Genomic DNA, 11,036 nt, shown 5'->3' on the forward strand with positions numbered 1-11,036 from the left:
TAGGATAAGAGTGAAGCCCTCTCTCAAAAAACTAACAAACAAAACAGAACAAGAACCACTAATAGCTGGGGTATTGCTCAGTGGCAAAGCATAGCACACTGAGACATGTAGTGTGGACTCAGCCAAGACCCCAGATCCAGTCCCCAATACTGAATAATAATAGTAATTAATAACTCTCCAGAAAGTAATATTAATTGTCATTCTTCAGGTACACAGTTTTTTAATTTAGCATGTGTTTTTTCAACTCATCTCTATTTAAAGAAATATGAGATTTTTATTCCCAGAACAGATCCTCCTTTCTGTGACAGAAATGGCAGGAGAGTTCCAGGCCACACAGGAAGAGAGGGGGCCGCTGAGATGCACCTGGAGATAAGTCTGAAAATCAGAGATTTAGGAGACCGCACAGAGAGGCTTTATAGGCACAGAGCTGACGACAGACGACTGCAAGGCTTGCAGTGTCCACTGCACTAACCTCTGGTGTCCACTGCAAAGCATGCAGTGTCTGTCCACTGCACCAACCTCTGGTGTCCACTGCAAGGCATGCAGTGTCCACTGCACTAACCTTTGGTGTCTACTGAATTAACCTCTGATGTCCACTGCACTAACCTCTGGTGCCCACTGCAAGGCTTGCAGTGTCCACTGCACTAACTCAGTTCTATCCACTCATTAACTCCAGCAGCACAGAGTCAATCACAGACATCAATATGACCCCACAATGAAACATAATAAAAATATTCTTCAAGATATATTTAAATCTTCTATCTGAAAGCTAAAAATACAGAACATTTTCTAAGGATGAAAGTATTGTTTGGGAAGACATTTTTTAAATGCCTTTTTTAAAAGACAGATGGATTTCAAGATACCCTCTACCATAATAAAAATTAATTTATGAATTTTTAAAAGACACTTACCCTTCCCTGCTCCACGCATTTGGTCAACATAACAATGGCATATACGTTTTTCTCCCAAACCATACGCCAGAAATCTTTCAAAGTGTTGGGTAAAGGTCCTTGTGTGGCAATGAAATCTTTCTTGGAATGGTAGCCCTAGAAACAGACAGCTCAGTCACCATCAAAGGCACAGACAGACACACTCCTCTTCAGATGAACCCTGGGCCGTGAGAGCAGCCACCTACTTACAGGCATATAGTTGGCATTGATGTAGTCATCTGTCGAATGGGTCTGGACTGAAAGTTTGACTCGAGAAATATCATCTGTGGCATTAAAAGAAAGAAAGGTCCTCATTCTACGCCATGCTTCAGGAAAGTTGCAAGCAGGAAAATTTTTTTAGTACAAACTGGCAGCCCATGGCTGCCATGTTGCTTCACATATTACATTCATGATCTCATTTGATCCCTGTGGATAGGCTATGACAGTGACACAGAGAAAATGCACAACAGCCTTTGGAGACCTAGGACTGGAACCTAGGCAGCCTGACAGCCAGGCCTACATTCTCACCCCTTCAGTCTAAAGAAGCCCTCACTCCTGCAGCCTTGGGCATCTGCTCTGAGCAGAGCAGGTGCCAAGCAACCATATTCACACAACAAAACCATCCCACAAGCTTTCAAGATAAGGAAATCAGGAGTTTCAGAGACAAAGTGGCATTTCCAAGGCCTTCTAACTGGGGAAACAGCAGACAGAATGTGAACTCAGAGCCTATTCTACTACGGCAAAGAAGGCATCCAAGTTAACTTTCTCCTACAGCTTTAAAAAGTTGTTACTGGGATGGTGAGATGGCTAGGCCATTTCAGGTGCTTGCTGACAAACCTAATGGCCTAAGTTTGACCCCAACGTCCACATGATGGAGGGAGAGATTATTCTCTGACCTCAACTCATATGCTGTGGCACTGCCACACCCATACATATAGACAATCAATAAATTAAAGACAGATGAATAGATAGATAGATAGATAGATAGATAGATAGATAGATAGGTAGATAGATACACAGACAGATAGACAGATCAGTGATGGATGGATGATAGACAGACAGACAGACAAACAGACAGACAGATAGATAGAATGTTGTGGATACCCCTGAGGCTAATTATATTTGATGTTAATTCCGTTCTCCGGTAAGTGGCTACGAACAAGGAATGAGTCAGCACTCGGGTGATTTCCTGTAAACCTGCTTCCCACCTTAATTTGTAAAATAAAGCAGAGGTAATGATTGGGCAGAAAAAAAGGGAAGGTGGAGCAGAAGGTGGAGAGAGGGAAGAAGGAGAAAATGGAAGAGGGAGAGGACATAGAGGAGGAGGAAGAAAAGCGGAGCAGAAGCACATGGGCTGGAGAAACCGCAAGTTCTAAGGGGTCTCATAGATGTGGAAGATGGTAGTGTAGTGGAGAATCTGCCCAATCTAGGCACACAGCAAGTATTCATATTAATTGAGTCCTGTTTTCATTGCTGGGCATATTTGGGTTAGAGATTTACCGCAACATAGATAGACAGATAAAGTTCTAAATTTGGAGTTGTAAAGATAGCTCCACCAGTGAAGTGCTTGCCATACAAGCCATGAGGACCCGGGTCCAAACCCTAGTACCCACAATGCACCCCTATAATCCGTGTACTGGAGAAGGAGAAATAGGAGGGCCCTTGGAGCTCAATGGCCAGCTAATCTACTTGACTCAGCAAGATCCAGGTCTCAAAACTGAATGGGTGGGGAGGTGGAAAAGATCTGGGGGGAGATGAGGGAGAGAAATATCTGGTGCTGAATGGTGGTGGAGTTGCCGGGTAGGAATCACTGATTCCCATCTCTCTGCCATTCACAGTGTGATGGCCAGGAACAAGGGAAGACGAAAGGAATAAAACCACTCACAGGGCAGAACATTGTTGTAGCGGTTCTTCCCTCTGTTCTCGGCTATCTCAGCTGTGTATTTAGGTAAACTTATCCCAATCAGCTTCAGGTCCTGAAAAAAAAAAAAAAAAAAAAACGAGTTGTATGTTTAATCGGAGCATGGGGTGCGGTTGAACTAAGTAGGAATACAGAGGCAGATCATGTTAACTACTGCAACCTAGAAAGAGGTGCCAAGCATCTAACCTCCAGTACCTTAGAGTAGGCTCTCATAGGCTATGGCCATGGAAGAGGCAATCAAGGTGAAGTCACTGGAATAGGGTAATGTCGTTATAATATGGGTACAAAAGCTGAGACGAAAGGATGGACCATCTAGAAACTGCCGCACCTGGGGATCCATCCCATAATCAGCCTCCAAATGCTGACACCATTGCATACACCAGTTAGATTTTGCTGAAAGGACCCAGATATAGCTGTCTCTTATGAGGCTATGCCAGTGCCTGGCAAACACAGAAGTGGATGCTCACAGTCATCTATTGGATGGAACACAGGGCCCCCAATGGAGGAGCTAGAGAAAGTACCCAAGGAGCTAAAGGGGTCTGCAATCCTATAGGTAGAACAACAATATGAACTAACCAGTACCCCCCCCACCCCCCGGAGCTCGAGTTTCTAGCTGCATATGTAGCAGAAGATGGTTTAGTCAGCCATCATTGGGAAGAGAGGCCCATTGGACAGGCAAACTTTATATGCCACAGTACAGGGGAATGCCAGGGCCATGAAGTGGGAGTGGGTGGGTAGGGGAGTGGGGGGGAGGGTATGGGGGACTTTTGGGATAGCATTTGAAATGTAAATGAAGAAAATACCTAAAAAAAAAAAAAAAAAAAAAAAAAAAGACACCAGACTCACAAGAGGACGCCTCATGGTGGTGATGGTGCAGACGGAAGCCATGCTTCCCCCAAAGCAAAGGACAACTGGGCTTTCCAAAAGCTGGGGTCATGCAAGGATCTCCCCTAGAGGCTAAGGGGAGCAGGTCCCGCTGACACTGTGATCTGGAGCCTCCTGCTTCTAGAACAGTGAGACAATAAGTCCGTTGTCCCCAGCTACGCACTTCATGGCACTTAGCAAGGGCAGCACTTGAGACAAGAGCAGTGTAAGGACAAACACGACATAGCCAGAGACCTCCCATGGGATCTCAGGAATCCGGAAGAATGGATTATGTGTCAGAATGAGAATGGATTATGATGGAGCCGTGGGCAGGATTGTAGGAGCGCTAGAGCAGACAGCAGCGGGCACATCGTGCAGGGGACAAGCACGCATGCACCTTCTGCACTCCCACAGTTTCCTGGTAGCAGAGTCCCTAGTTTGAGGTAGCGGAGTCTAGAAGGCGAGAGACTGACAAACAGGGTTCCAATAACCCTCCCAAGTCAGCTCTGACCAGAGCTGTGGCAGCCCCAGACCTCTAAACAGCAGACCTGGCTTCTATGCTGCTCATACAGCTTATTAGGAACTAGTTAATAATCCCCTAGCTTCAGCCAACCATAGCTGTCTCTCTGGATAATCTTCAGGTATCCACAAGACTAAACACAAACTCCACCAGAAGTGAAGGTCCCTGTGAGCTTCCTAGCCAACAGTCGTGTGCCCCAGAGGGTCAGACACAACCTTCTCTCCTCTCTGGGCTGCCTCTCACCCAAAGCTTCACCATACGACAGACTGGCAGACCACAGAGTTAACAAAAACATACCTCATATTCCTCTGCAAACCCACAGTTAGAGTCAGCTTGCTGCTTCTTAAAGTAGGCCTCAAAATTCTCCACTCGGATTAACTTGGATCTGGGAAAACAAAAAGCAATTGTTGGGGTTTTTGTTTGTTTGTTTGTTTGCTTGCTTATTTCTCATTCAAAACAGAAAAAACAGAAGCTTTAAAAATGAAGGTACTCACTTTTTAGGTCTTCATCATAGAAAAGAAAAAAGGAAAAAAAAAGGACAATTAGAAAGATGTACTCGTTTTGGAAGGAAGCATCAACTCAAAAGAACAAAGCCAGCCATAGTGAGGGGTGTGGGCTGGAGATTAATGCAATGTTATTTTAAAAGCACTGAAATGTGAACCAGGGAAGCTGACCTGTTCTATAACTGACCATGCGTGTGACTTGATGACCTGTTCATTTTTGAAAACTGACAATTATCTATTGGTGGTAGGGTGCTATGCAGACGGCTCAGTAGGTCAGAGCACTTACTACTCCAGCTCAAGGGCCTGAGTTCCAATCCTCAGCACCCACACGTAAGAACTGGTGTGGCCACATGCACCTGAAATCCAGTGCTCAGGTGGGGTAGAGACAGGAGCATGACTGAGGCTTGCTGGCTGCCAGCACCGCTCTCAATTTAGCAGGAACCCTGTCTCAAGTGAACAGAGCAATCATAGATAAAGAGTAAGATCCCAACATCCTCTCTGGCCTCCGAGCACACATGGGGATGCATATGTGTGTGCACATGTACACGAGAGAGAGAGAGAGAGAGAGAGAGAGAGAGAAGGCACGCCCTATTTATTAGTAAAACTGAAGAACATGGGGTGGGGGACAAAAATAAAGGGAGTTTCAGGTAAACTTAATAAAACAAAGACCCCTTGCAGAAAACAGCAAGAACTTCCATATGACTGTGGCCAATCTGTCAATCAGGGGAAATGACAGCTATTTCTATCAAAAAAAAAAAAAAATGCTATAGATAGTCACTGAACAGACTGGGGGACTGAGAATCTTAAAATAAGTTTGTAACTCAGAGACTTACTTAATTTGAGAAAAGGACACTTCATTATTCTTGGCATCTGTCCTATTTTGAAAGAAAAAAAAAACAGGCCCATTAGACAAAGAACTTCATCCTGCTCTGCCGCCTTTCTCATAGCCACAGACACCTCTCTTCACAGCCTGGGGTTCAGGTAGGACACTACGGCCTGCTCATAGCACCCAGCCCAGAACATGGCCGACTCCCTAGTACCCCGCCATCTAACAGGCCAAGCAGGACATGCAAACTATCTGCAAACTTACTGAGAAGAATCAAAATCTAATCAAGCAACTTTTTGGAATTTCTGTGTGTGTGTGTGTGTGTGTGTGTGTGTGTGTGTGTGTGGTGTGTGTGTGGTGTGTGTGTGTGCATGTGTTTACATTCCCTTATTCTGTGTTCTGTTTTTTAGGGAGCCATCATGTAAATTAATACAAAGAACTAGAGGCAAGTCCTGAAATGGCCTCCGATCCATCACAGATGCTGTGAGGACCTGCACTGTTCTGTTGGCTCAGCTCTACCTGGAGCCAAAACACACTGCAGTTTAGGCAGCATGTCAAAATGGAAAGAACGCATGCCCACTGACCCAGTCACTACCCAGCTTGGAATTTATCCTAGGAAAATAATCATGAGCACACCCATGTAACTGTAGTCAATAATAATTAAAATATCCAGTGAAATGGTTAAGTGAACGATGTTAAATACCAGGCAGCTACTCAAAACGATGCTGCAGTGAAGACCCCCATCAGGTTTGACATGAACAAAGCAGGACAGCCATTCATGTGTCATCTCAGGGTGACAACAAATCCAGGTACACAGCACTGTTCTCACTAGTTAACTACACCACAGGGTGGTGGTACAAAGAGAACGATGAATAATGTTGTCATGGAGTGAGACATTTGTCAGTGTCCTCAGCTCCTTAAGCCGGGGACTCATTCCCACACCACAGAGTGTCAGGGCTTCCAACCACGAGCAAGGATGGAACCTGAGTTCAAACTTGCCCAACTCTAAAACCCTATGAAACTCTTAACACATTCATAGAATCCTGACTTGAAAGTCGCATCCAGCAAGTCAGTGTAGGACTGACGCAGATGGGAGGAGGTCAGAGAGGAAAGAGGACTGGCCAGGTGGTGACACTGTGAAGAACACAGGGGCTCTTTCAACTCTTCCCTCTGATTATACATACGGTTGCCATTCCATATAATAGAAAGTTCCCTTCAACAATAGCACCTGATGATTAATAAGCAATATCACCTTTTCTTTCTCCAGAAGATGAAGCCTCCCACAGCTGTGATGGCCAGGGCACCAAAGATACATCCAAACACTGCTCCGCAGATGACACCTGGGGAAGACCCCAACAGTGGGATTTCAATGGGTGTTCACGAAGGGCCATGTGCTACACACACAGCCAGCCTGCCCATGCAGGATTCAGGGAGAGAGGGAGTGTGTGCACACAGCGAACAAGTAAATATCTTTGGATGAAAAAGTAGAACAACTTTCAGGGCTGATTTCTTCTCCCTTCACCCATTTGAAGGATAGTCCTGGAAACAGCAGAGCCCTGACCTAGGTCTCTGTTCTGCTGCAAATGTGGGGACCTGAGCCAGCTAGATCACTGGTTTTTCTTGTCACCTATGAGCAAAACTACCTACAACACCATGCCCACCCTTTTTGGGAGCTATTTAAGAGAAGGAGCAGGAACGCCCTGAAATTCGATTCTGGGTAATCTGTTCGACTCAGTAGCTCTGAAAAGCAGGCTAACAGACCAGTCAGCTACCTGAGATCCCCACATATCTAGCTCTGTGATCTTGAGTAGGAAGAACACCTCACAAGGAGTTTAAGGCTAGAATTTCAGAACTGCATTTAAGCCACTGTGTAACACTGGGCACACCCCCTCTCTAAGCCTTAAAAGCCTTCTTTCTAAGCAGAGCTTAGACAAGACAATTCCTGTGGCTCCTTCTAATTCAAGGACTCTTAACTAACTCACACAAGCCCACAAATGACTCCTAGAAAGCAAAGGACTAAGTAATCTGAAGAAGTGTGACCAGTTTAGAGGAGAAGTGGGGAGCTGTTCCTTCAAGCACCCCAGAGTGGGGAGCTAGGCTGACCCCAAAGACCAAGGGACATGTCAATTTCAGAGAGCCAAAATCCTCCACCCTCCAAGCCACCTGAGAGAGGGGCATGGTCAGCAAGTTTCTGCAGACACAAGACACAAAATCCACATCAGGGCTTTTGTTTCACTCTACCTGGGTCCTGGGGCAAGAACACGGCCTCTGAATATGGACTGAAAGACACATAGCTCTCATCCCCATTGATGAGGCCGTCATTCTGAAGGTTGTAGGTAATATTGGTAAAGCCAGCAACACAAGCCCTGTGGGGAGGCAAAGGAGAAAATAAGGTGACTGAGGTGTATTTACCTCATAGTACACAACCTGACATTCACGAGGCTCAGAAGGCAACTGCAAGGACCCAGATATTACCGGTAGGAGCCCAGAGGCTCCAGCCTCCCGTTGTAGTAGCCGAGGGTAGTGGATTGGTTCCCCACATCAATTTCATAGTTCAAGACTTCAGACAAGCCCTGAGACTGTCCCTTCTCTTCTATTCTTATGAGGTATGTGACATAAGTATCCGAGGCTCCCCTTTTGAAATCCTCATACGTGTACTTCAAAACATCTGCAGAAGGTTGGGCAGCTAAGAGAGGAACACAGAAGGTAAAAGATGAGTGACAGCAGAAAGGCATGTGTCACAACATGGCTGCCTGATGACACAGGTGCTGAGCAACAGTAGGCAGCAGCCACTGTCTCTCAAGGAGTTCTAGGAGCAGGAGAGCGCTTAGGACTTGGCTTGTACCACCTCATCTCTCTGTCAGGAGTCACTCACAAAAGCTTGCGGCCCCTATTCTCAAGCAAGAATAACAAAGTACAGAAAGCTAGCAGAGACCTGCCCAAAGCAGGCTGCCCACACTGTGAAGCTGGAGTTCCTGACCTCCTAGCCCAAGATCTTGAGTCCAGCTGCTGCTGACTGGTCTGGTCACCGCATAACAGGGTCTTTTTCATTCAGCATGGGTCTGAGTTTGCAATTTGTTGAAAGAGCTTAGAAACAGGCTCAACAGTTTTAAAAGTCGGGGGAAATGCCGTGTTTTGTTGATTTGTGTTCATAGGGATGCAGGTGCATGTGTGTGAGCTACTTTGCATGCATACGTGTCTATGTCCTCTATGTGCGTGGAAGCCAAAGGATAAACTCAGGTGTCATTCCTCAGGCACCTTCTCCTTTTTTTCTTCTTTTGAGTCAGGGTCTCTTTCTCTCTCTAGCCTGGAACTTCACCAAGCCAGCTTTGCTGACACCCAGACATCCTCCTGACTCTGCCTCCCTGGCCCCGAGGTTACAAGGTCATATCACAATGCACAGTTTTTCATTTAATATAGGTCCCAGGGATTACATTCAGGGCCAGTGCAAGGCAAGTACTTTACCAACCATGCTAACTCCCTAGACCTGGTTTGTGTGAAACCAGATACCATGCTGCTATCTGAGCTGTCCTCAGAGCATTCCCTTCTTACTGCCACAGAGTTGCCATCCAATTCCCCTCTTCTTCCACCCAGAAGATGCCCTCAGAATGCCCCAAGTAATCTTTTTGTGCTTGCTTTCAAGGGCACATCCTCCTAAATTGACTGGTTATGGCCTAGGGTCCAAATCCAGCCTCAGAGTTGGGTAAATCAACTGTGGGATGGGCCCTCTTGTCTCTCCTGCATCTTCTGTAATGTTTCCATACCACCACAAAGGTGCTGAATAGTTGTGACAGAGACTTCAAGGCCAGGGCAGCTTAAGGTACTTCCTACCTGATCCTTGAAAGCACCAGGTAAACAGCTGCCCTCCCTGTTGGTGCCACTGATGTACCTCATACACAGTGGTGGTTTGAATGAGAATGGTCCCAGAGGGTCATGGATTTGAATGCTTGGTCCCCAGTCGGTGGAGCTTTTCAGGAATGATTAGGAAATGTGGCTTTGTTGGAGGACGTGTGTCACTGAGGGGTAGACATCGATGTTTCGAGTGTGAGTGCCAGTGTGTGCCCCAGCCCCTCTGATTCCTAGCTGTGGCTCAAGATGTGAGCTCTCAAATGTTCCTGCCACTGAGCCTTTGCTCCGCCATCATGGCTGCTAACCCTTTGAAACCGTAAACCTGCTAAACACTTTGTTTTACGAGTTGCTTTGGTCATGGTGTTTTATCTCTGCAGTAAGAAAGTAGCCAAGACAGTGCCATCACACGGGTTAGCCCATGCTGGACCCTTCTTACCTTCCCCGGTGGTGAGGATGACAGCATAGGCTTTGATAGGTCCGTGGCTGGCTTCAAACCCGCTGAACTTAACCTTTACTGAATTGTGACTGACCGATGTAATATTAGGGGATCCATCCGGAGTAGGTGGGTCTAAAGCAATATGAAACAAAACAACCACTCAACATTTAAAACCAAAGAAGAAGAAAAACTACCAGGCAAAGAACATGCTCCAGTGCCCTCTACAGAATGTGCCTCTGCCTGGGAAGATCTACCCACGCTCAAGAAGACCTGCTCCTGTGTAGGAAGCTTTATACAGAGCTCATCTAAAACACATCCCAAAGTGAGAGGCAGGACGGGAATAAGGACCATGCAGAGGCCGGGTGACAGTGACACCACAGATACCCCCAACATTTACCATCAGCTCTCCAGCTTTAACTAGTCAGGAGGGACCTCACACTTCCCACCCTAAGCCTGGCAGCAGCAAACTATGGGACCTTACCCACTGCTCCTCTTGAATGCTAATCACAGGCCCCTTCACATCCCTTAATCCTCAGCACATACGAAGCAAGCAATAAACCCTGGTGAAGACCTTCCCCAACTCTCCTTCCTCCAATACTTCTTGACACAAAAAAAATGCAAGTTTGAATTTAACATGTGCTAAACGTATACCCATCCTCTGCATACGGAAGCTCCCGATTAAAAAGTAAGAATCACTGAGTAAAATGGTGTTTGTGTATGGCTGGGTCTGGTCGGCTTATTCCCACCCTCCACCACCATCTATCTTTGTTTGTTTTCATGTAGCCCAGGCTACCCTGAACTCCCTACAATAGCCAAGGTGACCTTGAACTTCTGATCTTCCTGCCTCTACCTCCCATGTGTTGGGATTACAGGTATGTGCTAATAATAGCCAAGGTGACCTTGAACTTCTGATCTTCCTGCCTCTACCTCCCATGTGTTGGGATTACAGGTATGTGCTACCACATGCAGTTTATACAGTGCTGGAGACTGAACTCAAACGTTCATGCATGCGAGGCAGCAAGTGCTTGCCAATTGAGCTACAGTCCCAACCTAGAGATATCTAGTTCTGATAAGCTCCTGTGCTCTATGCCAAGTGCTATCCTCAGCCATGGAAGCACAGACTTAGCCAAGGTCTCTGCTCTTCTGCAGCTTATACACAGAGATGACACCATGGAAAGAGGAGCTACA

The 11,036-nt window shown here is 46.3% G+C and overlaps 1 protein-coding gene across 6 annotated transcripts in view; it reads right to left on the reverse strand.

The window, feature by feature from the left end:
• Ptprj (protein tyrosine phosphatase, receptor type, J) overlaps window positions 1-11,036 on the reverse strand; it is a 150,939-nt gene that overhangs the window by 15,489 nt on the left and 124,414 nt on the right. For all 6 annotated transcript variants that reach the window (NM_001135657.1, XM_006498991.4, NM_008982.6 and 3 more), the window contains exons 11-20: window positions 9,849-9,980; window positions 8,039-8,249; window positions 7,805-7,929; window positions 6,816-6,903; window positions 5,571-5,612; window positions 4,729-4,737; window positions 4,532-4,619; window positions 2,815-2,905; window positions 1,140-1,213; window positions 912-1,046 (exon numbers count right to left, since the gene is read on the reverse strand). In NM_001135657.1, coding sequence (NP_001129129.1) covers window positions 912-1,046; window positions 1,140-1,213; window positions 2,815-2,905; window positions 4,532-4,619; window positions 4,729-4,737; window positions 5,571-5,612; window positions 6,816-6,903; window positions 7,805-7,929; window positions 8,039-8,249; window positions 9,849-9,980 — 995 coding nt within the window. The remainder of the gene's footprint in view (window positions 1-911; window positions 1,047-1,139; window positions 1,214-2,814; window positions 2,906-4,531; window positions 4,620-4,728; window positions 4,738-5,570; window positions 5,613-6,815; window positions 6,904-7,804; window positions 7,930-8,038; window positions 8,250-9,848; window positions 9,981-11,036) is intronic.

This window comes from Mus musculus, chromosome 2 (assembly GCF_000001635.26).
Source record: "Mus musculus strain C57BL/6J chromosome 2, GRCm38.p6 C57BL/6J".
Lineage (NCBI taxonomy): Eukaryota > Metazoa > Chordata > Mammalia > Rodentia > Muridae > Mus > Mus musculus.